This window comes from Tinamus guttatus, unplaced genomic scaffold (assembly GCF_059628265.1).
Source record: "Tinamus guttatus ecotype Peru unplaced genomic scaffold, ASM5962826v1 Tinamus_guttatus_pri_ptg000295l, whole genome shotgun sequence".
In the NCBI taxonomy this organism is placed as follows: Eukaryota; Metazoa; Chordata; class Aves; order Tinamiformes; family Tinamidae; genus Tinamus; species Tinamus guttatus.
The window spans coordinates 427,995-450,471 of NW_028288829.1; the positions used below are offsets into that span (position 1 = coordinate 427,995).

Here is a 22,477-nt window from a genome sequence, read left to right on the forward strand (position 1 = left end):
TCCCGCGCAGCTGGGACCCCAGGGCTGCTCTCCTGCATGGCTACTCTACCCGCTGCAGACAGGAGGGCGTTTGCCCTGAAAATCAACAGGTAAGAGACTTTTGTCCTACCTCTCAGCTCGCTTTGTCTCTCTCCGAGCCCTAGCCTGACCTGCCAGCTGGTGGGGACAGCTCCTCCTTGGAGACCCCTGGCATGTGAAGCCGTCTGCAAGCTCCTGATATCGCAGGGCTTTGCCACCCGGAGCAGAGCAACCCTGGCTTCAAACCAGCACCCTCTTCCCAGTCTTGCTGCTTGCAGGCAGCACTTTCTACACCCGACCAGCAGCGATCCTAAATGCAGCGGGGCTTGGCGTTATCCTACATGGGTTCTGGTCGTGGGTCATCTCCGGGATGCCCTTCTGCTGAAATATCCTCACTCTACAATCCCCTCCTCTGCCAGGTGGATGGAGCTGGCAATTTATTTTTTCCGACAGGGAGGAAATGTCAAGTCTCATCCCATTAGTTCTCGGTCTCTACCTGCTGTGTCCGAACAAGCCCTGCTCCTGCTTGCAGAGGCTGCTTGACGATGGGGGGGTTTGCAGTTCCTCCTCCCCGCGGGGCAGCAGAAGTGGTCTGATGCCTAAAGTAGTGTTCCACGGAAATACGGGGGTTATGAATATAGCATCAGCACTGCAATGAGATTCCTTCCTGTTTTTTATTTCCTTGTGCCCTTTAGTCTATGTAAAAAGAAAAAAAAATCCTGTGCTTTAAGATGAATAGATCTTCCCCTCACCCTTTAAAACCAAATAAATTAGGTGTCCACTGCAGAACACCACGTGCTTGCTGCTGACCTTGCTTTCTGCTAGTACTGTATCTCTTTACCCCTGGGCATGCTGATTTTCAGCTGGTCTACACTGTCTGGTAGCAGCAAGAAACCAACATAATTACTCTGATACTGTTAGCTAAAAGGAAAATTCAGGCCAGCTTTTCAAGAGTGTTATCATCTGAGAGGAAAACTATGTTTCCAGGGTGTTGATATAAGTACAAGGTAACTGAGTTTACTGACATGCATAAGAGCAAACAGCATAATGGTTTTATTGTAAACTGCATGGCTGATGTCTGCGCCGAGAAAAGTACGCACAGAAACTCCACCTCCACAGTAATTTATTGGAAGACATGGGATTTTCAGTCTCTGAGGATAAAATTAGCTTCACTGTGAGATGTGCCTTTCCCATGGCAGAATATACATCAGGGTACCTTTACATAGCAATAGAGAATTCACTTAAAACTGGTAGCAGAATATTTAGAAGAGTGAGACACCAAATTGAAAGGCCATCAGATAAGCAGTTAAGCACAGGATCCTGCCTAATTTCTGGTCATTTGGAGATATACTTGAATAAAGAGCATGACTGGCTGATATTTAGAGGGCTTGGATTATTTTTTTCTTCTATTTTTAGGGCAGCTTTTCTGGCAGCTTTTCCTAGCTGTGGTGATGATCAGTGTTCCTCTGTGTGACTAAAGCCTTACACAGTTGTGGAATGATACCATTAACATGGCTTTGTTTCAAAAAGCCTCACAGCATTTTTCAGATATGTTATCTAACAACTTGTAAATGTGATTCCAATTTAATAAGCCATGTATTTATTTTGCAAGTAAGAATATTTTCTCTTACCGAGTGGAAGAAATTATGTATACCAGCTAGCAGAACATACATTTCTCATTCTTCAAAACCAGCAGGTTGCTTCAAAATGAGCTAAGTGCAGTCTGTTGTACTGACTGCGGAATGATATATTTTCACAATGAGCATTTTTAATGCATCTTTGGAAATGAACCTTCCAAATAAAAGGAAAAGTAAGTTAGTGTTTTAGCTTACTTTCCTGTACACAAAAGGTTAATATACAGCTACAAAACATTGTTCCTCTTTCTTCAAAGTTCCTCAGTTTACTTTCTCAAAATACAGCTCTTCAATGAAAGTTGCACATAGTGATTCTGTGTTGGTGGTGCAACTCTTCTCTATTCACTTTGAATTTCATGCAAGCTGCAATTTCTCTCCTGTCTCTGACTTGAGTAAGCCCTGTACTGTTTTGCTAAGGAGGACCACCACTAGCTGCCTCCATGATAATTACATAAGGGGTAGCTTGATGTGCACATTGAGAACATGGTTAGATATCTAATCATTGTATTAAACTGTACTATATACTCTTCTGTAAAATTACAACACTGAAATGATATGAAATGCTTTTAAGTGCTAGTGATCAGAAGTCTTGATTTCATGTCAGTGTCACTTCATCATCAAATGCTTCAGGAAAACCTATTACCTGGCAAACATTCTGTTCATTTAAAACAAAGACAATTCTAAATTTGGTTCTTAAAGTACCTTCAAAGTTGTAAGCCCCATATGCAATCTGTCCACATAACCAGGTCCTCCTGTCATCTTCTTTTCACCCATCTTGTTTTTGTTATCCAAACCTGTTGCTTCATGTCTTTTCTTATCCTGCAAAGACTTGCATGTATAATGCATGTATGTGACTAGTTCCTTTTAATTTAATGGAATACCTCCTATTAATAATGTTGCACATAGAAATGAATAAACAAACCTTTAAATTAGTGTCCCTCAGGTTAGGCAGCATTCTTAGTATTTATCTGCATATTACTGAGTGCTAAGTGGCTGTGAAATGAGGACAACCTCAGAGAATATCATATTGAAATATATATATTTTTTATTACATGAGAAATTAAGTTCCTTTCCAACTTTATACATTTTGTTAAAATAAACCCTGATACTAGTTGCAAAAAAGAAAGTAAGATGTAACTGTCTTTTCCAGCACCGGACGAAGAAAGGGGACAAGGTAAAATTTTGCAGAAAATCCTTGTAATAATATACATTATTAAAAGACCTTTACAGCATTTTATGAGAATGGTGGTTGTCAGTGGTGCTTCGAATCCAGTTTGGGAGATGAAAAAGTAGAATATCGTTGCTGAGTCAAATGAGTTTTAGACAGTAATCATTAAGTGTCCAAACTGCATGTTGTTTGCTTCCCAAGCACAGCATTTATATCTGTTAACCAAAACTATCAAAAAATAATTCTAAGAAGTACCCAGAAAGCAACCCTCAATTGCTAAAATTGTGGTTCTAACATGTAGTAATTGAGCAGTGAGTTTGGAGGCACTATATAGCCTGAATTTTAATCAGAGTAATTTGACTCATCAGTGTCAAATAAACACTGGATAAACAGTGAGTACTGGATAAAACAGTACTCACAAAACATTTTCTATTTTAATTCCTTTTATTCAGATAATGTAATTTACGATTTTATCTTCAACATTGTTTATTTGTTTTGACTTTTAAGTGAAAAAAAAAAAATTGCCGTACGCACCTGCTTGGAGCCCTGGCCACCAATGCTATGCTTTCAAACATATAAATTACAAAACAAAAAACTACCAAGAGCAGCAGTATAGTTTCCTAAACAAACATATCATTTGACTGTCAGCCATGTGACCTACTCAATTTAAAACCTTTCCAGCAGACATAACTCCTCGACTGTCACTGCACACCACCGCGTTTGCATTTTGAATGTGACATAAAACAGATTTTAGCATTAGCTTCCATCATTTCATCTTTTCACTGAACTTGTGCAGCTGCCAAAAAGAATTCTTTTTAAGAAATTTCTATTAAGAATGAGTTTAGATTTGTAAATTGCTATATTAAAAAACAAAACTAGCCATCCTAAGGCTAGCTTTTGTCTACTGAAGGTTGTATCCCTAACTGACTCTCAAATAGTATCATGAATTCTCTTCTAAGTATATGACAATAATACATTTCAATTGTTCCTACCTCAAATGAAAACGTGAGTTTAAATCTTACGCTATATTGATGCCATAAATGTTCTTAGGAAATTACTGTAGATAGGAAACAGTATTGCAGAAGGGTCAGGTGCAGAATGATTTCAGAAGCAGAACAGACCCTCTCCTATCTATTTCAGCAGATTTCTGTTCAGTGCAGTCCCTTTATGGGGCTGGGATCTGCATCTTCTGCTTTTATTTTAGTAAAGTGTTCCCTATTATGTGGATATAATAAAATGCTAATTACTTCATTGTTTAGGCGAGGTTGTTTCTTTTACTTAATTTGATTTTGTTAAACTTTAAGGATGTTAAATAACCTGCCTTTCAGTTTTGTGTTGTATAATTGAAAATAAACATATCGTAAGTGCTTTTTTAGTAAGATGTATTAAATTGCTGTAGACAGTTTGTTACTTAAACATATGGATCACAGAAACCTTAACGCAGTTACCAGTATGCTAATAGCTGCTTAATGTGTTTGCTGTATGTTTGCATACCTAAAACATACATTAATAGTTTATCAAGTTTTAAAAAAGGCTTAAAGATATAGCATTCCTAACAAATATGTTCATTGAGACATTGTCTGAATTACATGTGTTGTCAGGTCAGTGGAAATATTAAAAATCCTATGTTCGCTATGTTCCTTTTTGCTAAGTAAGTCCTTTGTGACTTTCTTTCCTGAATAACATTGACTTTGCACACTTGATGAAAGGCCTGCATCCTGCTTTACTGAAATGAGCTGCGCTCTGGCAGTCTATGTAAGTGAGGATAACTCAAGTTAATAAGCTTTTGCAGGCACATGTCCAAAAGAGTTTGTTCAAACCATCAAGTAATAATCTGTCTGACTTCACCTAAAATCCATATCATAAATATACAGTATGGAATGGCTTTCAAAAACCCTTAAAAATCTTACTTGTAATTGCTATGGAAACAGATTGCTTTTCACTTAGTACATGTGAGATAATAGTGTTTTTTTACTAATTTGGCATGGGGAATATTAACCACTAACATCAGATTAAAGTTGAAAGAAGGATATCTATAATTTCTTATTTTGTATGCAACATCTGGTCAGTAGCTGTTTAAATTAAAGACCAAATTTTTATATTCACTTAAATTAAATGAGAAGCAGATTCTTTAAATCTTTCACAAAAAAATTACTCGGTGTTGCATGTGCAGGGAAGATAAAGAACAAGTTAGCCTCCTGTTCTTGCATACTTGTGTTGTCTGAGAATCTTTTACTTTGGTTATAGGAAACACTGGGATTTTCATCTTTCAAGATCAATGCATGTTTTTCACTTTTCATTAATTTAGGTATTCTATTTTTTATGGTTTTGCAGCTGAGTACAACATGCCTTTTTCTGAATTCCAAAGAACTTACCTTCCATTTCCAATTGGCAGGGATAGATTATAAGTACGTCAGAGCATCTGCTCATTTCCCTCGTTCTGCAGGTAGGGGAAGTCCTCAATCTCCAAAGAGTTACTTTTTTCCAGGAAGAATCACACACAGAATCACAGAATGGTTAAGGTTGGAAGGGACCTCTAGGGACCATCCAGTCCAACTCCCCTGCTCAACATGAATTCATCTCTCTTTCCTTGAGTTACTACATGCTGTTTTTCTCCTGTTTTTAATGGAATCATTGTCCTCCAGCCTGCTGGATTCATGTTCTACACAAGGAATTGGTTTCACGTGGCCCTGATGCCACTGCTGAGGATGGAGCATCAGGAGATCCAGTGCTTCGTGCAGTGGTTGTGCAGCAGTCATACAGCAGCTTTAACTCCCAACCCAACACTGTGTGGCTTCAGAGCAATCCAAATAAGTAGAAAAGAAAGGGAGCAGCTGAGATGACAGTTTTGTCCCTGTTCTGTTGGTTATGACTGGACATGAAGGAATGAACCATTAAAAATCTTGGGTTGCTGTTTCCTTACGTGGGAAAACCTTTGGGACCAGACAGGTACTTCTCCACCCCAAGGCAAAATCACAACCTGTAGCAATAATGGATGTCTAAATGTACACGAAGGAAGTCAAGATTACTAAAGCTGCCTAGGGATGGATTATATCTAGTGTAAATACTCTATAAATAACAGAAGGAACTTTCCTAATGCCTCTGAGATTATCTTTTCGTCTGTCCTAAAGATAATTCATTTGCCTTTAGTAGGAGGTTTCCACCCTCCTAGTTAAACTAGAGTAGATCTACATCAGTGCAACTCTTCTAAATGTATTTTACAGTCATGTTTAAGTAAACAATGAATTTAGGTGGTATGCAGTGCGGTTGATCACTGTATAATTCAAATGAACACCAGCAGATTTCCACCTCACATTCTGGCTGTGATAACAGTTGGGTCTAACAAATATTTAAGGTCAACTGTATCACAGCCTGTTTGCATCCACACAGCCATGCTATAACTGGGTGTAAACTCTGCTATAGGTCATCATGAACTAATGCCAAGTTGGAGACCACCTTGAGAGACACCTGCACAAAAAGAGGAACTTTGCTAGAAAGGTCTTCTCAAATTCCCATAAACATGTTATGGACTGGGCTTAGCCTATAAACTGTGTTACCTTCTGGAGGCACAAATAAATAACAGCAAACAATGGACAGAAACTTGGATGCCCTTAGGGTGCTCCTAATTCTGATGGGGAATCATGTAAACATTGTTTCCTCCTCTGGGAGATTTAAGATCTAAATCAGTAATGAAGTGAGTTTAGGAAAATAGCAACACTATATGTAAAGATTATGCTGTATGGTGTTGATTCATAATATTAAGAAAAACTCTCGAAGTATCTTTTCATTTGTCAAAACCAAAGTTATTCAAGTTATTCTTCCTCTTCTTGATTTGACATCCCTTCATGTCCCTCATGAGGACAAAATGCACAGACTTTTCTTCTGGCCCGCTATGCAAAAGATTGCAACATTTACTGCCTAATATATGCTAACTTTTAGGAAGTACAAAAAGACCTGGTGAGAAAATGTCCTCTCACTACTTTCAGTAGAGGATACTATGGCCTTAAGCTGTTGACAAAGATTTGGTTTTGGTTTAACTGCTTACTTGGAATTTTATGATTACTTTGAGCGGTTTCCTGAGTGGTGAATCTGCCACGTACACAACAACCCAAAGGTTGTTGGGAAACACAGGCTGATCTAATCAAATGTCTTGTGAAAAATTCCAAGAGCAGGAAAGAGCATTAGCTCCGATGAAAAATGTGCTCTTTATCAGCAAACAAGCTACTGTAGAAACAAAGCATTTAGACAAAGATTGGCTGTGCAAGCAGAAAAATCTTGTTACTTTTGAGGTAAATACACAATTGACAACTCCTAGGCAGGCAGGAAGCTGATCTTTTAATCTGACTGGACACTCAAGTTGTCTTCAAAATATAATAATCTGTTTTCTGTAATAACTGCTGTGAACTGATATTATACTGTAATTCTGTATCTAAACAGTCACTAGAATTCGAGATAGTAATCTCTGTCACATGATTAGAATATTGTGTTCTTTCTTTATTTCTGTAAGATGACTGGAGGAAGTGGACTTTAGTCTCAGACCAGCAAAGCTCTATTTTAAAATCCTTCTTACATCCATGTTAGCCTTCAAATGTCTACAAGCAGCATGAAGTCTAAACTGCAAACTGCAGTGACATTCTTTATAGTGCAGGAAGTGTTAATCTGACCCAAGAAAAATGTAGTTGCAAATGAAATACATCTTTATCTCCACCAGATACCAGCTATGAACAGCCTTTATTTGTCCTTTCCAGCCTTTTTCTTTTTCAGGCTTGAGGCAGATATCAACAAAGAATAAGTTATTTAATGTTGCGATTTATGCTTTTATTGCTTTTAGCTTATATGGTCACTAAATAATATAATTTTAATTAGAAAAACACTAACTAGACTATACTGTTGTTTTTAGTTGTAGTAAAAATGAAAGTCCGTAAAAAGCCCTTAACTGATAATATGCCTGCCTTAAATGCTTGCCATCAGGAATGCAGTTACAGTAAAATAGGTCCAAGCCTACAGCAAATGTTGGGCCAAATTCATGTAAAAAGTCTGCAGTATTTTTCTTCAAGACCCACGTAGCACACTGCTTCGTGCATATGAGATCCTGTTAGTATTATGGGGTGTGCCTGTCCAGGAGACAACTTACATATTTCCTCTAGTATGTAAAGAATGTACTTCACAGTGTATCTTAAAAAGATTTTCACCATTCTCAGTGTAGCAAGAGGAAAATGCTTAGTGGAGTCGGGCAGGGCAGAGAGAGACCAGTTGAATACAGCTGCATATTCTTCATCTTAGTTTGGCTCTTATAACTTTAAGTAATCTGATAATTACATCATTGTTAGATGAATTAGTTAAATCATTGAAAAACAATCTACAAAAATTACAAATTATTCTAGATTTCACTTCAGGCAATAAAATATAACTGAATTACGATCTGAAAGATATAAGCAAGTAAAACAGAAGATTCTGGGCCAAATTCACAATAAATTTGGAAAGGAATTGCTGAGAAATAGAAACCTGTGCCCAGCTCTATGTATATCACAATCCCAAGCTGATCAAGATTCACCTGATCTGAGGTTGTTCTTTTCAATAAAGTTTTTTTTTGTTTGTTTCTTCTTCTTTAAAGTAAAGCCAGTTCTTTCTGTGCTTATGGTTGAGGTAAGTAGATCTCGGCTTCTGTAGAAAAATTAGGGGTTCTGTGCATACTGGAAGTAATGCTATAACAAAAATGTTCACTACAGCCATTCAGGCAATAGTTATTTTTTGGAGGTCATTTGGCTTTTCTTTTGAGATAAATATAGGCAGGCTCAACACTGTCATATCTCTCTTCTAATTATCTGACTTTAGAATAGGGGGGAAACTGGTAAATCACAGTCTCCTGAGCATCAATAATAATGATCTTCAAATGTTTTATAAAAGAGTCAACACACTTGGACTCAATACTAGTATTTTGCCCTAAAGGCAAGGAAACTGGATCTGTTAAGAATATGTTTTATTTCAATTATCACATAAACTGAGCTTAAGAGCTTATATTTAAAAAAAACAATGTTCAGAAATTATTAGGGGAAAATGAACCTTTCCCAAAGCTTGAAATTTCAAAGATGAATTGTCAGGTTTGTAACTCATAGTGCAATGTTTTGCATCACTTCAATCCAAATGTGTGTGTAATATAATTTCTACGGATTTTATACCTGTAGCCATAGTCAGCAGACACAAAAACATTCTTTTTAACAACAGAGTTGTAAACATAGGCCAAATGCTTTGGACCTTCTTATTCATAAAACTATGGGCAGAAGGTCCAACTTCTAGTTGTAACTTTGTTAATTCTCTGGCTCCCATGGAAGGTGAAGTCAAAATTCCCTGTTCTAAAAATGGCAGTACCTCTTCATTTACTTTTTGCAACTAGCCTCACACTTCTAAAGAAAAACGTCACTCCAAGAAGTAACTAACAAAAGCTTGCTTCCTCCCTCCCTCCTTCGTTCTCTCCTTCCTTCTTTTCTTCCTTTCCTTCCTTCCTTCCTTTTCTATAGCAGCAAAAAGAAAAAATTCTCAAGAATGATGTTTAAGTAATATTTTTATATGAGAAAAGAGGAAACAAAGCATGTAAATGACTAAACTTCATACGGGTTTTACAAAATTATCAACTTTAAGCTGGCGTGTTGTTATTGAAGTCCTTGTGAAGCTCAGATGTTGTTTGTGAGCTGGAAAAGAAGTCCTTGCATTTATCTGCATATATTTTGTTTCTGACTTGATAGGATGGTGCGGACAAAAATGATCTTAAAGAACATGCTGATATGTTCTTAAAGAACATAATGATATATTGCAGTTCAAGTCTTAGGGAATCCCAACGTGAGCTTTAACACTTCAAGAGGTCTCCGAGCCACAGAAAACTAACCTCAGATAAAGCAAGCTTAATTCTTTCAGTATAAAAAAATTGTGCATATAATGTTGTATGCTGTTGTATGCAGTAACAAAAGTCTTATTTTTTCTTATACAGTTCTTTTCTCCTCCACTGCTATGACTGAAAAATTAATTTTTACATATGCTTATATATCTTCCTGAGGCATGAAGAGTCAGAAAGAGTGGCAGTTAAAAATGATCACTGTATTTGTGATCTGGGGCAAAAATTAGACCTGATCTCTCACCTGTATTTCCATATAACAAGCTGACATGGATGATTTCACTGCTAGATATCTTCTTTAATTCCTTCACCACCTCCACCGAGAAGGCTGTGGTTAAATTTCAGACATTATAGGCTTAGCTGTGGCAGACTCCTAAGCAAGGGTGTGCAGGAGTGGGTACAACCTACCTGAACCATGAAGGAATTACCTGCCAGTTCATAGCAGATCTCTGCTGCTTTAAGGACTTACAGACTTGTAAGAAAAACAGGCATTTCTACTGTCATTAAGGGGAAAAAAAAAAAAGGGCAAAATTTCCATATATGCCAGTCAAAGACCTGGATTGTAGGCCAAAACACTGTGTGTTTGTTTGTGTATGGGAGTGGAGGAAAAATTAGTTGTTGCCTTTACTCTATTCCAGAATTTTTTGTTGCTTGTTTTAAGCTGAAACCAGAGAAGCCTGATGCTAAAGAATAAAGCTCAGGAAAAGAACAAAAGCTAGCTACGGACTGTCTGTGTCAGTGCTGGTTGGAAGGGGTTATTCCTGAGGGTAACGAAGACTGAATATTTTACCTCTCAAGCAAAAGTTTTCACTACTATACCTTATGATTCCCTTATCTATATATTTTTAAATGTAAATGTATCCCCATCCTTGGGGATACCTCTTATGGTACCTCTTCACAATTTTTTTATTTTTCCTTGCTGTGAAATGGTATATACAAGCTCCTATGGGAGACAATTCACTGTGACTCAGTGACTGCTGGGAGGGACTATAAGAGTTAAAAATTTATCTCGCTACCTCACTCCAGTAGATAACTTCTAATATCCTTCAGATGACCTAGCGAGCATGTGAAACATACTTTTAAGGTCTTCTTTTTTTTTTTTTTTCTTTCCTTAAAGTTTTGCATTTCTAGTTTGTAGATGGTCTTAAAAATATTCTGTTTTATTTTCTCTCTAAATCTCTAGTTCTGTGTATAAACTTTCATATTATACCCATGCTGCCAAATTCCTCTTGTGCCTTATTTGAATTATGTATTAAATAAAAAAAAGAAACTGTTGAGTAGAGCTGGCAGTGAAACTGCAAAACTAAATCTTTGTGTTATACGCATTCATATCACTTTAATTACAGGACCTAAGAGTGTTCAATGGCAGGTCTTAAGTGTGTTAGAGATAGAAAGTAAATGGCTGTATACTTTTCTTTTCCTGATATCCTGTCCAGGCCCAATCAATAAACCAAATCTCCAAGTTCCCCATGCTACAATGAGCTCTATCTGGAGAGAACTCTGAGAATTTGACCTACAAGTTAAATTTAATTTTGAGGACTTGCAGGTATAGTCTGCTTTTATAATCTACTTTGCTTATACTGCTGGTTTAATATATTATGCAAACTGTCCACTTTGCATGGGAGAGTAGTTGAGAAATATAGACTACGTCTCAACCCTTTATTAGAGGTCTAAGAGGATTGCAATAGGATTGCCTGTATCTCTTGGCCAAACACTGGCATCACTCGAGTGAAGCAGAACAGCTCCAGGACTTGGCGGGGGTAGCCTGCAGTCTCATCTCAGGGAGATCAGGATGTCTGGTCTGTTCCAGCCTTTTCCAGATTTACACTGGAGAAATCATAGTCATTCAGGTAGGCTCAAATCACTAGAAATAGGAATGAGTAGTAGTTCTCCGAACAGTTAATACATGGGCTGCAGGGCCACCATGATATCAAGTCACAAGCACCACACAACAGCCTCTTTCAAGGCCCACTACATTTACATTGGAACATTTTTTTTGCAGTGATGTATGAAGTCCTTTTTTTTTCAAATTAAGCAGATTACTTCTTGATGTAATGTGAATGTGGATTTTCTCACTATTTTCTTTATAGGTTGCTACCTTTTACATAGTTGAGGACAGCTGTTGGATGTCCCTCTCAGTCCTTTTCTTTTGTAAACCAAGTGCATTCCCTTTTTTCAGTCTTCTGTTCCTAGATTTCTAGCATTCTGCATTCTTCCTTTCAGAGTCTTTACATTTTGTTTCTATCTTACCCTGTGGTGTTTCAGCTATGCACTGTCTCACAGGTTTAATAAAGAGACAGCTTCCCAATTATGCTTTGCTAATAAGTGCGTAAATAGTGAGTGCCCTAATTTACTCTGTCAGAGCCTCTTCTACTGAATGGTTATTTCTCTACACAGTTTATTTCCTTTCTCTGTATTTCTATCTTTGATATATTTTCCTTATTGAAATTAGGATTTTACATTTATCTTTATCGAATCTCATTGTGCTGATTCCAGACTATTTGTAGATTTTGAGATCATTTTGAGTGCTAGTCTGGTCTTTCAGAGCACTTGCAACTCGTCCAGACTGATGGCATTCATAAATGTTAGTACCGTGTTTCATGAACCATTATCAGTGTTGTAGAATAATATATAGACTTGGAATAATATATAGACTTGACTGAAGACATTAACTTAATACTCACTTATGTTTCTACGCTGTTTAAAATTTCCTCATCATATTATTTGGAACCATTCTTGACTACACTTCAAATACATTTTTAACTACTTTTGGAATGAATAATCGTAATTTAATCTGCCATTATTCTCCTTAGTATTATTTTTAAGAATGCCGTCAGTGACGGTAGCAAAATCTTTACAGGAAGCTAGTTAAACAGAAAAACATTAGAATGGTTTTATGTGACTGGCCTTTGAGAAATTGACATTGTCAGTTCATCATTATCTACCTATTGTTCTTCCTGCTCTAAACCAGTAATTGTCACACTTTTTGCACCATGGGCTACAGTTCACAATTTCTAGTGGACAGTCATTCACTGCATCATCAGACTATTAATAAAGAGACACTATTAAGGTACATACATTTTAAAGATGAGTATGATTTCATGGACCTCTTGCTTCATGGGTTAACAAGCACCACCATTTTCATTCATGTTCCCAGACAGTGTCTGAGATAGTTGTTTGATCAGAAAACAGGCATACCATTGACATTCTGAAATCACTTAAGAGCTGCCCAGAAATGCCTGAGTTTCCCGCCTGGTTTCTGAAGTTGCTCAAAAACATTTGTCCTGATCTCTAAAGAATACCCACTTTTTTATTTTTCCCACATTGTATCTGTGAACTGTCCTGCTTTCAGTCTAGTCTCTTTTAACAGCTGTTGGTCTTTATTTACTCTTAAGAGATCCTGCCAATTATTTACTATATCGGTGCAGCCCAATTTTGCTATCTTCCATTGTTCTTGCCCTACTGTATTGCTTTTTCAATATTCACTGACATGATAAACATGAAACTAAACGATCAAATTACTTTTTAGCATTTTGAAATTCAGTTTAATAGACTGCAGGATTTTTTCTCCATTGCACTGCTTTGATTTGGAAACTCTTTCTACTGCAGGGAGCCTCTCAGACTGATCTTGGTGATTTTGAGAAACAGTTTTTCTCAGTTAGCTGGGTTTGCACAAGCTTTTACCAGAGGGCAAGCACAACCCTTCATCCACATGCCTGTTTCCTCTTTTGTAAATCAAAATTCATGCCATTTCCTGTTCTGAGTGTCTGATGACCCTATACCTGGTATAATTTAGGGATGTGTTATACCACTGCTTGCAGCAAGCTGTTCTGCAACATGTTGTAACATAATTTTTGAAACACATTAAGCCATCTTCTGCTGCTGTGTATGTCCTGCTACATCTCGTATTTAGATCAGTAGCAGATATTTCTGAACAGGACAGAAACTGATTTAGGTTGAAGGAAAATCATAATTTTGGATAATATCAGTTTCATGCTATTCTCTGCTTGTCTAAATACACCCATACGTAGAGGTTATATGTACTGGGGAGATAAGAAAATAACCTTAGTATGCAAACAGTTTTGCTTTTGAAAATAGATGGAAAATAACCTGATGAAACCCACAAATTCCCCACTTCCCCTCCACAGTGTCTTACTTAATTATTGAATCACCTTCTGCAGAGCAAAAACATATTTTTTCTTGTCTGATCCTTGGAATACCAATGCCAAATAGGAATTTCTCACACAAACGGATCTCTTTTCTCTATAACCCTGACTTTGCTCAATCTGCACTTGTTGCTGTCTTTAAAATACAGCAAGGTCCCATTCACCCCGGCAAGGCCTCTGAACTATAAGCAGTGACTTTTTTACAAATGAGACATAAAACTTTTTTTATCTTTTGTGATATGTTTGTCTCTGAATGGGAGAAGAATACTGCATTCAGCAGAGTTTGGGCTTTGTAATAGTTATAATAACAGCAATATTCAGAAATTCAGAATCGATAAGTAATAGAATTTGAGAAACCACTGAAGAGAGAAGGTGCAGACTGAGCAAGGAAACTCTATTTACAGCCTGTGGTAATTCTAAGTCACCTAACGATGTGTGCTGGGGGCTGGAAAGGATCTCACAATAATGGAAAAATCATCGCACCTTTGTATTTGCCTGGCTCTGTTGTCCACCTAAGGCAGCAAAGCACTTGTCATCCTGACAGGCTGTTTCTTCTCTTTCGACTTGAAATCTGCTTAATCTTCTCATGATCTTTCAGAAAACTTTGCTTTGAATTCTCATAGTGAAGTATTCGGTAAATGTGTTTATCATTTCATGGCTGATTATCCTAATTTCATGGCTGGTTATTAATACATTTTATTTAATATTATTTATTTCCTTAACTCTGTAGCATTGTTCAGTGACCTGTCGTGTATTTTTTGTTTAATTGCTAACTCATTAAAATATTTACCTCTGTGATTTTGATTTTCTCTCTGTGATCTATTAACCTGGAAGTTTGCTTTATAGAAATGAACCCGCAAGTAGTTCTGCTTCAAGTTGCAGTCACAGTTGACTTAAGGGCAAGATTGTTCTTCAGATATTTGTTGATGAAAGGGAGAGCATAATCTCAGATTTGCCTTCACCGCCCCCCCCCTTTTTTTTTATCATTCGGTGGAAGTTTGCATCAACTACACAAAACAGAGACTAGAATATAACGGAAATGTGTTTCTAACCACTGGAATAGGAGACTGAATTGGCTAAACTTTAGGATTTAGACTTTGTATGCAGATAACTGCAATGATAATGTCTTTTCTCTGCTTAATCAAAGGCACTCCTCTGCAGAAATAAGAAAACAATTTACTCTGCAACCAGGCTTTGCACAGTTCTGCCAGCGAAGTTTAAGCACTCCTGGATTTTCTAGTCTTCATCTGGTAAGTTTTGACTTTATCTCCTCTATATAGATTGCCATTTACATTGCTTAATATTTTTCGGCTAAATTAAGTGACCTCTTAAGCTGTCTGTTGCTTTGCACTGGTTAGAGCTATTAAAAACACTTCCTCGTGAGCTGAGGAAATTACGCATTTTGAAAAACTGAGAACTCTCCTTGGAGCATGAGACAGTCTTTGAATATCTTACTATGAATCATAGTAAGTTAGCAAGTGTTGGAGGGCATTATAGCATTTCTCAGCTGGAAATATTAAATTTCACCAACTGAATGTCTTGTGCCACAGCCGACGGGTGGCAGTGAAAAAAGAGGAAAATGAAGAGAGAGAGAGGCTCAGCTGGGATTGCTCAATGCAGTTTCCAGCCCTAGCCACAGACGTCACACCAGCCCATTTTTCAGTAGTACCCGTCAAGTCAACTGTTGTGTGGCTCTGCATCATCTTCTTCATCTGCCCCCAAAATATCCCGCCTAGGGAAGTCAGATTGTGTGACTTTTCATTACAGAAAAGGAGAAAATTGCCAAATCTTTCTAATAGCCTGTCAGAAATAACGTGATCATGCAACATACTATACCGCCACGTTTTGTATTGTCCTTCTTCCTACTGACCCCCTACCCTGCCCCGTTTTTTTGAGATGCAAAAAGTAGAAGCAGGACAAGTCTCTGTGCACTAGCGGTTGTGGAAAATGGAGAACATTATATGCAAGTATTCACTTCCTGCGTGTCAGGGCCTCCCGCCACCGCTCACTTCCTCCATCCGAAACGCTCTGGTGTTTTAACGTGTTGCTTGTGGTTGGTTATTCGGCCGGAGGAGGCTCCATTCTCCTCCTCTACATGCAGAAAGCTGCTTTCGCTCTTGAGAAACGTGTGAAATTTCCTCTCTGGGGTAGCTTTGTACCTTGTAGCTGCCATTTTGTGTGCTGCCACACGCCTCTAGCCCATCGTCTTTAACAAGGTATGTTTGCAGCAAGGATCGGTGGCGTTTTCTATGGAGCAGTTGCCTTGCATGCTTCCGTGATGTGCAGAAATGAATGTTAGTTTTTTTGGCTGTAATAGGATCTCTTTCTGTTTCTCTTTTAATAATTCGCATCTTCAGTTAGAGCATTACCCTCCCTCTGCATTTACCTTTTCCACCGACTTTTTCATTTCACTTCTAAGACCTTTCCAGTATGGACTACTACAGACAATTCCAGTAACTAAAGATTGCTACCATTTCGACTAGAAAAAGTTAGAACACATAATGAAATGTGACTGCTTTGGCTTTTCAGAAAAGAACGACATGATTTCTGAAAGCAAGGGCAATGTTTATCAAAAATAAGACTGTATTAAAATAATTTCGCATACAAAACATTACATCTTCAGTAATGGCATGTATAAAATATATTTTTGTATCTTTTTAGCTTTTGGGTTTGCTTATTTTTTAAATGGAGCAGTTAGTACTGGAGAATAACAGCTTCATATATTTATATATGCTTTAATGTAATGCAGTGAGAGTGCAGTAAGTAGACTTCAAGGATATTGTCCTAGGACTATAATGAAGACTAATGAAAAATCAGCAGATCACTATTTAACAGTAACTGGCGGCCCAGTTTCTGCTAAGCACTAAATTAGGCACAAAATACAATAGTGCTTGTTCTGAATATATATATAACAAGATGATGTACTTCTTCAGTTGCCTGCTTCAGTATTCTCAGGACTTATTACCAGTTGTAGCTTTTCCTGTTAAGCAGGAAGGGAAAGAAATAAAGGGATTTTCCAAAAAGTGGTTTCAACTGATCCTAGTATATGTTCATAGTGGGACCATGTTCAGAGACCATGTTCAGGTAAAGCCCATTACAGTTTCCCTATAAAACTGGATATATTTTTGTGTGTTTGTGTTCAGTGGTATATCTTATTTGCATGTGTACTTACCTCATTTATTTTTCTCAAATGTTTAAATTGCTGTGCTCACCTAAATGTTTTATCATATTTCTTCTGAACATGCTTTGCTTTCTGCTGTATTTTTCTCAAATTTTATTAACTTAATACACACCTCATTTGTATTTCCAGAATATTACTAAAACGCTCATTCTAGTTTTTACCACTGATCAGTTTGAATTTATCTCACCATCTACAATTACTGACATGTCGAATTCTGTGCAAGCCATTTTAGTTTAGAACAATGCAGGACTTTGTTACTTTGCATCCTTCCTAAACTGTAAAATTCCAGTTTTACAAATTATTTACTTAAAATTCCTAATGTTGGCAGTGTGACACTGTTATTATAGAGACCACTACTATATAGCAGTGTATGCTCCAAAGGTGGGCGTTATTCCATTGCTTGTATAGAACAGTCCAAAAAAAAAAAAAAAAAAAAACCACTCGCTGTTTTAGCTGCTTTAATAAGTTACGTGGGAAAACCCATTTGAAAAGTAAAGAAATTTCCGTGGCATGATCCAATGAATAAATGTTAAGTCCACACTGCTGCTTCTGAATTAAGGTTACTTCTGTATCAGCTAGCTTTGGACCCCTTTTGGAGTTACTGCAAGGTCTCTCTAGCAGAATGATACTTCCAGAACCAAAAAAATCTATCTGTATAGTACAAAGTCTATAGTAAAAAGTCCATGTTGTGTACATAATATGTTCAAAATATACATTAATCCATGTGGAACTAAGGGAGCATAGAGTAACATTTGCAATACGAACATTTCTTCGGATACATTCGGATACATTTGGATTTCTGAGAAATCTTCCCTTAATGCTGTAGGTGATATAAGTGCAAGTGGCTTTTTTAGCATTGTTTTAAAATATGTATGCCCAAGTAACAAAAAGTTCTCTGAAATTTTTACATCTAAATATGCTAAAATTAAAATACACTAAACAACTTTAGGGTAAGAACACCCTAAAACTTTTACTTTAAAAAAATGTTTAAGTAGAACAAAAGTGAAAACAGAAGATTTCAGCAGAGTTTAGCAAGACATGAAGAGAACAAAGCACACTAGCAAAAATATCACTCATGCAAAGTATTCATGACACATTTTTTTGTCAACAGGATAAAAACACCTTTATCTAAGGCCACATCCAAAAGTCCTTTCTATTTAAGGAAAACAGGCACTGTGGCAAAATCTCGGTTTCTTATTTTTCACTCACTTCAAACTCAGATGAAAACCTTGTTAACTTCCGTGAGCACATTGCTCACATGAAAACTTTATGTTTTTGGCCTACAGATGCTATTTGTGGAGAAAAACACTGGACTATTCCCAGAATAACCCCAGAACACAAATCTTGGATGAGGTAACAGCGGCAGTAGCATTGACTTTAAAGGACATGCTGATAGGACAGACACGGGGTCCTTCGTGTTCCCCAGACCCTCTCAATAAAAACCCACAGACAGAGTGTTTCATCTGTTCTTGGCCTATCTGTTGCTGGAACATGCACATTGGTGAGATTAATTTGGGCTGTTGGTACAGTGTAATCCTTGCTCTTCACGGTCAAAGATGATTTGATCTTTATTCTCAACTAGAAGTCTACCTGATGACAGATCAGTTGTTCTCATACCTGTGCTTCCTAATTATGGCCTTCCTAGACCTCACTGAAAATGTAAGATAGATTTTCTAAAGCTGTAGCTTTTAGATCTATTCATTATTTTTCAAAACTACCAAGAACATGAGATGCTGATGCTGGTTTCTGCACATGATATAAATATTTTTATAACATAAATATTTTCTGCTCTCTATATATGCAGGCCATCCTCATTGTTTATATAACAAATAGGAGTAAATTTCAGTCATATCTAAATTTAAATAATATATATAAAATCACATTTATTTGCATGGGGAGCAGCTCTAGTTAGCATATCAAAGAAGTCTTTTCTGCCTCTGTTTTTTGAAACTAAGCAGGTAAAAAGAGCCAAACAAACAGCTTCATAGCATGTGCAGCTGGCACTACTTGCTTACTTGAGCTCTGTTGTGGATGGACATAAGTATGGCTGATGAAATATGGTCAAATACCAATGCTGTCTGGCAAGTTGCAATGCCATGTGCTGGGGGGATATCTCAGGTTTGCTGTGATAACTTCAGTAGTTCAATAGTAGTAGGATGCAATGTTTTGTGCAGTTACTGTGCTAACTCGTGGAAGATTGCATCAACTTAAAAATCATCAGAAATCTGTAGAGATGAAAAAAATCCTTTCTTCTCTGATTTTGAGTGAATCTTACCCTCCACTTTGGTATTGAAAGTACGCAGCATTTCAAATAGTGTTTTTACAGGCAGTAGCTCCAATGAGAGCCATCTTCATGATGGCAGCCATGGTGCTCAGGTTGGTAGGGTTGGTAGTGCCTTTTGTCACATATATTTCAGAATCCATTGCAAACTTTCTCTTTTAGAGACACTTTTTTTTTTCCCCTCTTCATTCCTTTTCTTCTTCATCTACCAACCTTTCCCTGCATTACATGCAGTGGCACTGTGTATAAGGTTGTAAGTTTCCTGTTTCTTGTGTTTTTGTGTCACTGTGTCTTGTGTCACTGACATAAAGATGTCAGTGATAAGCAGTAAATAAATAAACCTAAGCTGTGTTTTAAAAAAGGAAAAGCTCTTTTGGTAAATAAATCTATTTCATTCTTTAGCCTGCCTTCTATGACGCAGTAGACCCATTGGATTTTGAAGGCTTCCTCATGACACAGTTGAACAACTTGGACACAGAGCTAGCTCAAGAACTTGGTGATTTTCCTGAAGATGACTTGGACATTGTCTTTACACCTAAAGAGTGCAGGACTTTGCAACCTTCTATGCCAGAAGATGGGTAAGAAGTCTCTCTCATTTTCTCTGAAATACTATAGGTTTAAAAATAGTTTTGAAAATAAACATGTCAGCCCAGATACCTCACTGTGCCAGGCATTGTGTACTTGCTTGACTTTAAACATTTGATCACTGCCATTGATTCTCTTAGGGCTGTTTGAACACCTAGAACTGTGTAATCGCTAACATAAACTTTCTGAGCTACCTGGTTGCAGCAGGAGTGAGATATGGGTAAACTGGGAAGAAGAGGAAAGAGGGAGTGTAAGCAATAATTTTGTAGCTGTGATACTGAGGCTGTATGTTGATTTTGACTTTGTAGTTAGCACAAGGCTGAGGGGTGAGGTTTTTGCTAGTTATGTGAGGTTGGTCAGATCACTAAATATACTATATATTTCTAAGCTGATTTCCCAATTTGTCAGTTAGTTAAAAGCCAAAGTAACATCTTCATATTTTCAGTAGGATGGTGTGTGGATTCATGCTGTACAATCTGTTTTAAACCTTATTTGCAGCACAGGAACATTTAAGTTTCTACAAGAGTCAGAGGTAATACTGAGGTAGTCAGCAGAGCAGCAAATTTGCTTTGAGCAGATATTTTCTTATGTCAGTATCCCATTTTGCTATTCATGCCACCACTATCAATGTTTTCTCATAAAATCCTTGTCAAGGCTGCCACGTTATCTGAGGGGAGGTTAGAGTGTTGAAACCAGAGATTATTGTGTAGTCTATGATGTGCTCCTGTGCTGAAAGCAGGAAACAGGCACCACCGACCACACTGCGTTCACATGCTATCTACCCACAAAAATAACGTTGTTTCTGAATCAGATGCAGGAAATTGGCTCTGTGCTAGGTCAGGCTACCAACCAAAGCAGCACGCAGTAGTCCGTCGTACTCACCAAAGATTCATCCTGCAGTGTATTGTTGGTAACTCAATCTTGGTAATGGGTTGCAAAGAACCAGAAAGTATCAGTACTTCTATTCAATCCTGATTTGCAGGTTCTTCTTCTGCTTTCTTAGTTCGAAAGATATAACAAGCTTGTCTTATAATACTTCAGTTACCAGTCATCACTGGTAACTCCCTACATTGTAATGTATTTTCAGATCTTAAAGTTGTCTTATGCTTTCTGATACATTTTTGACCAAAAAAACCAAACCAAAACAAACAAACAAAAAAACCAGAAAAACAGATTTTGAGAATTTCATCTATTTCTATGAGAAATAGAAAATGACACCAAAACAAGTCTACGAGATTATGTATTGCCAAGAGTCCAGGAGCTGAGTGCTCTGGAAAAAATGAGAAATAGTTTATCAAGTAAGACTTGCTATCAAGTTTTGAAAATTACATATGCAGGTGCCTGAGTTACTTTCTTGTGTTGTACAGAATATGGCAACTCAGTCTCATATTCATGAAATACACACTGGTGGAAAATTGATACCTCTGTTAAATATGTGTTTGCCAGTTCATAAACGCAGCAATGAAAAAGGGCATCGGGCTGCTCACACAGCATAGAAGTTCTTTAAACTCAACAGTTTATAAGTAAAATAAGCATCTAAGAAAGGAATAACAGGGAGGCCCTTTCCTTTATCTGAACAGCATGCTTAGATAAATTTCTTTGTCCTTCAGGTTTGGCGAAGGTACTAAAATATTTACAAATGTTTTTTCTCCAGGGTTGAACTAGATTCACATGTCAGAGATTGTGTTCAGACATATATCCGGGAATGGCTGATTGTGAATCGAAAGTAAGTTACATATAGATAAATAAATTTGGAAATCCCTTGCATCTTACTTCACAGAGGGGAGATGTATGTTATTATAAATAATGCTTCAGAGTAATGATTGGAATCAGTGAATGAAGACAGGAATTGACTTTTCAGTAGTTTATGTTAAGTACATTGTTTTGTTTCAGCAGGCAAGCCATGGCGAAATATACTTGCTGCTGCTGCTGTGCTTCATTATTGGGAACCGTAGCAGAATTAATCAAGTAGTAATTCACATCAGCAGAATATAATAGTGATTTATCTGAAAAGAGAATACTGCATTTATTTTGCTTCCTATTATTCTTAGGTGGCAGTTAATTGGCCAATGTGATATAGTTGGTAGGATATTGTATTTTGGAGGTCTAAAACTCAGTTCTTGAATGCTTATCGTGTTTAAAATTCCTATGTCTTGAGTTCCTGAGGCAGTTTGAAATGAATTATTTTCCGCTTTTATTCTTCAACCGATTGCACTTTGGATTTAGGAATGCAATACTGCAAGGGAGGCCATATACGTTGCTAAGGTCATTCACTGTTTTCTGGATGCAAAATCCCTTTCTAACCCATATGATATTTTAAAGCAGTGGGTTAATAGTAGTATTCCTACTGTCTTAGAACTTCACTAATCTTGCATAGTTGCAGTCATTTTCCCAGTTTCAATGTATTTTGCTGGTGTATGGGCTGCTGGTTCATAGGTCAATAGCATCTTTTCTGTCCCTGCTGTTCACCCTCTTTGCACACTGAGAGAGCAGCAGTCCTCAGCCTTCAAACTGGCTGGGATAAACACTCTAGTGTTCACATTTCACAGTAGCTC

The 22,477-nt window shown here is 37.3% G+C and overlaps 1 protein-coding gene across 1 annotated transcript; it reads left to right on the forward strand.

The window, feature by feature from the left end:
- Nucleotides 1–23: 23 nt before the first annotated feature.
- On the forward strand, nt 24–21,648 carry LOC148594114 (dedicator of cytokinesis protein 8-like; the record flags this gene model as incomplete). The annotated part of the gene is made up of 4 exons (XM_088527903.1): nt 24–89; nt 15,023–15,125; nt 19,740–19,915; nt 21,577–21,648. Coding segments are annotated over exons 1-4 (404 nt in total), but the record flags the coding sequence as incomplete, so codon positions are not given.
- Nucleotides 21,649–22,477: the final 829 nt, after the last annotated feature.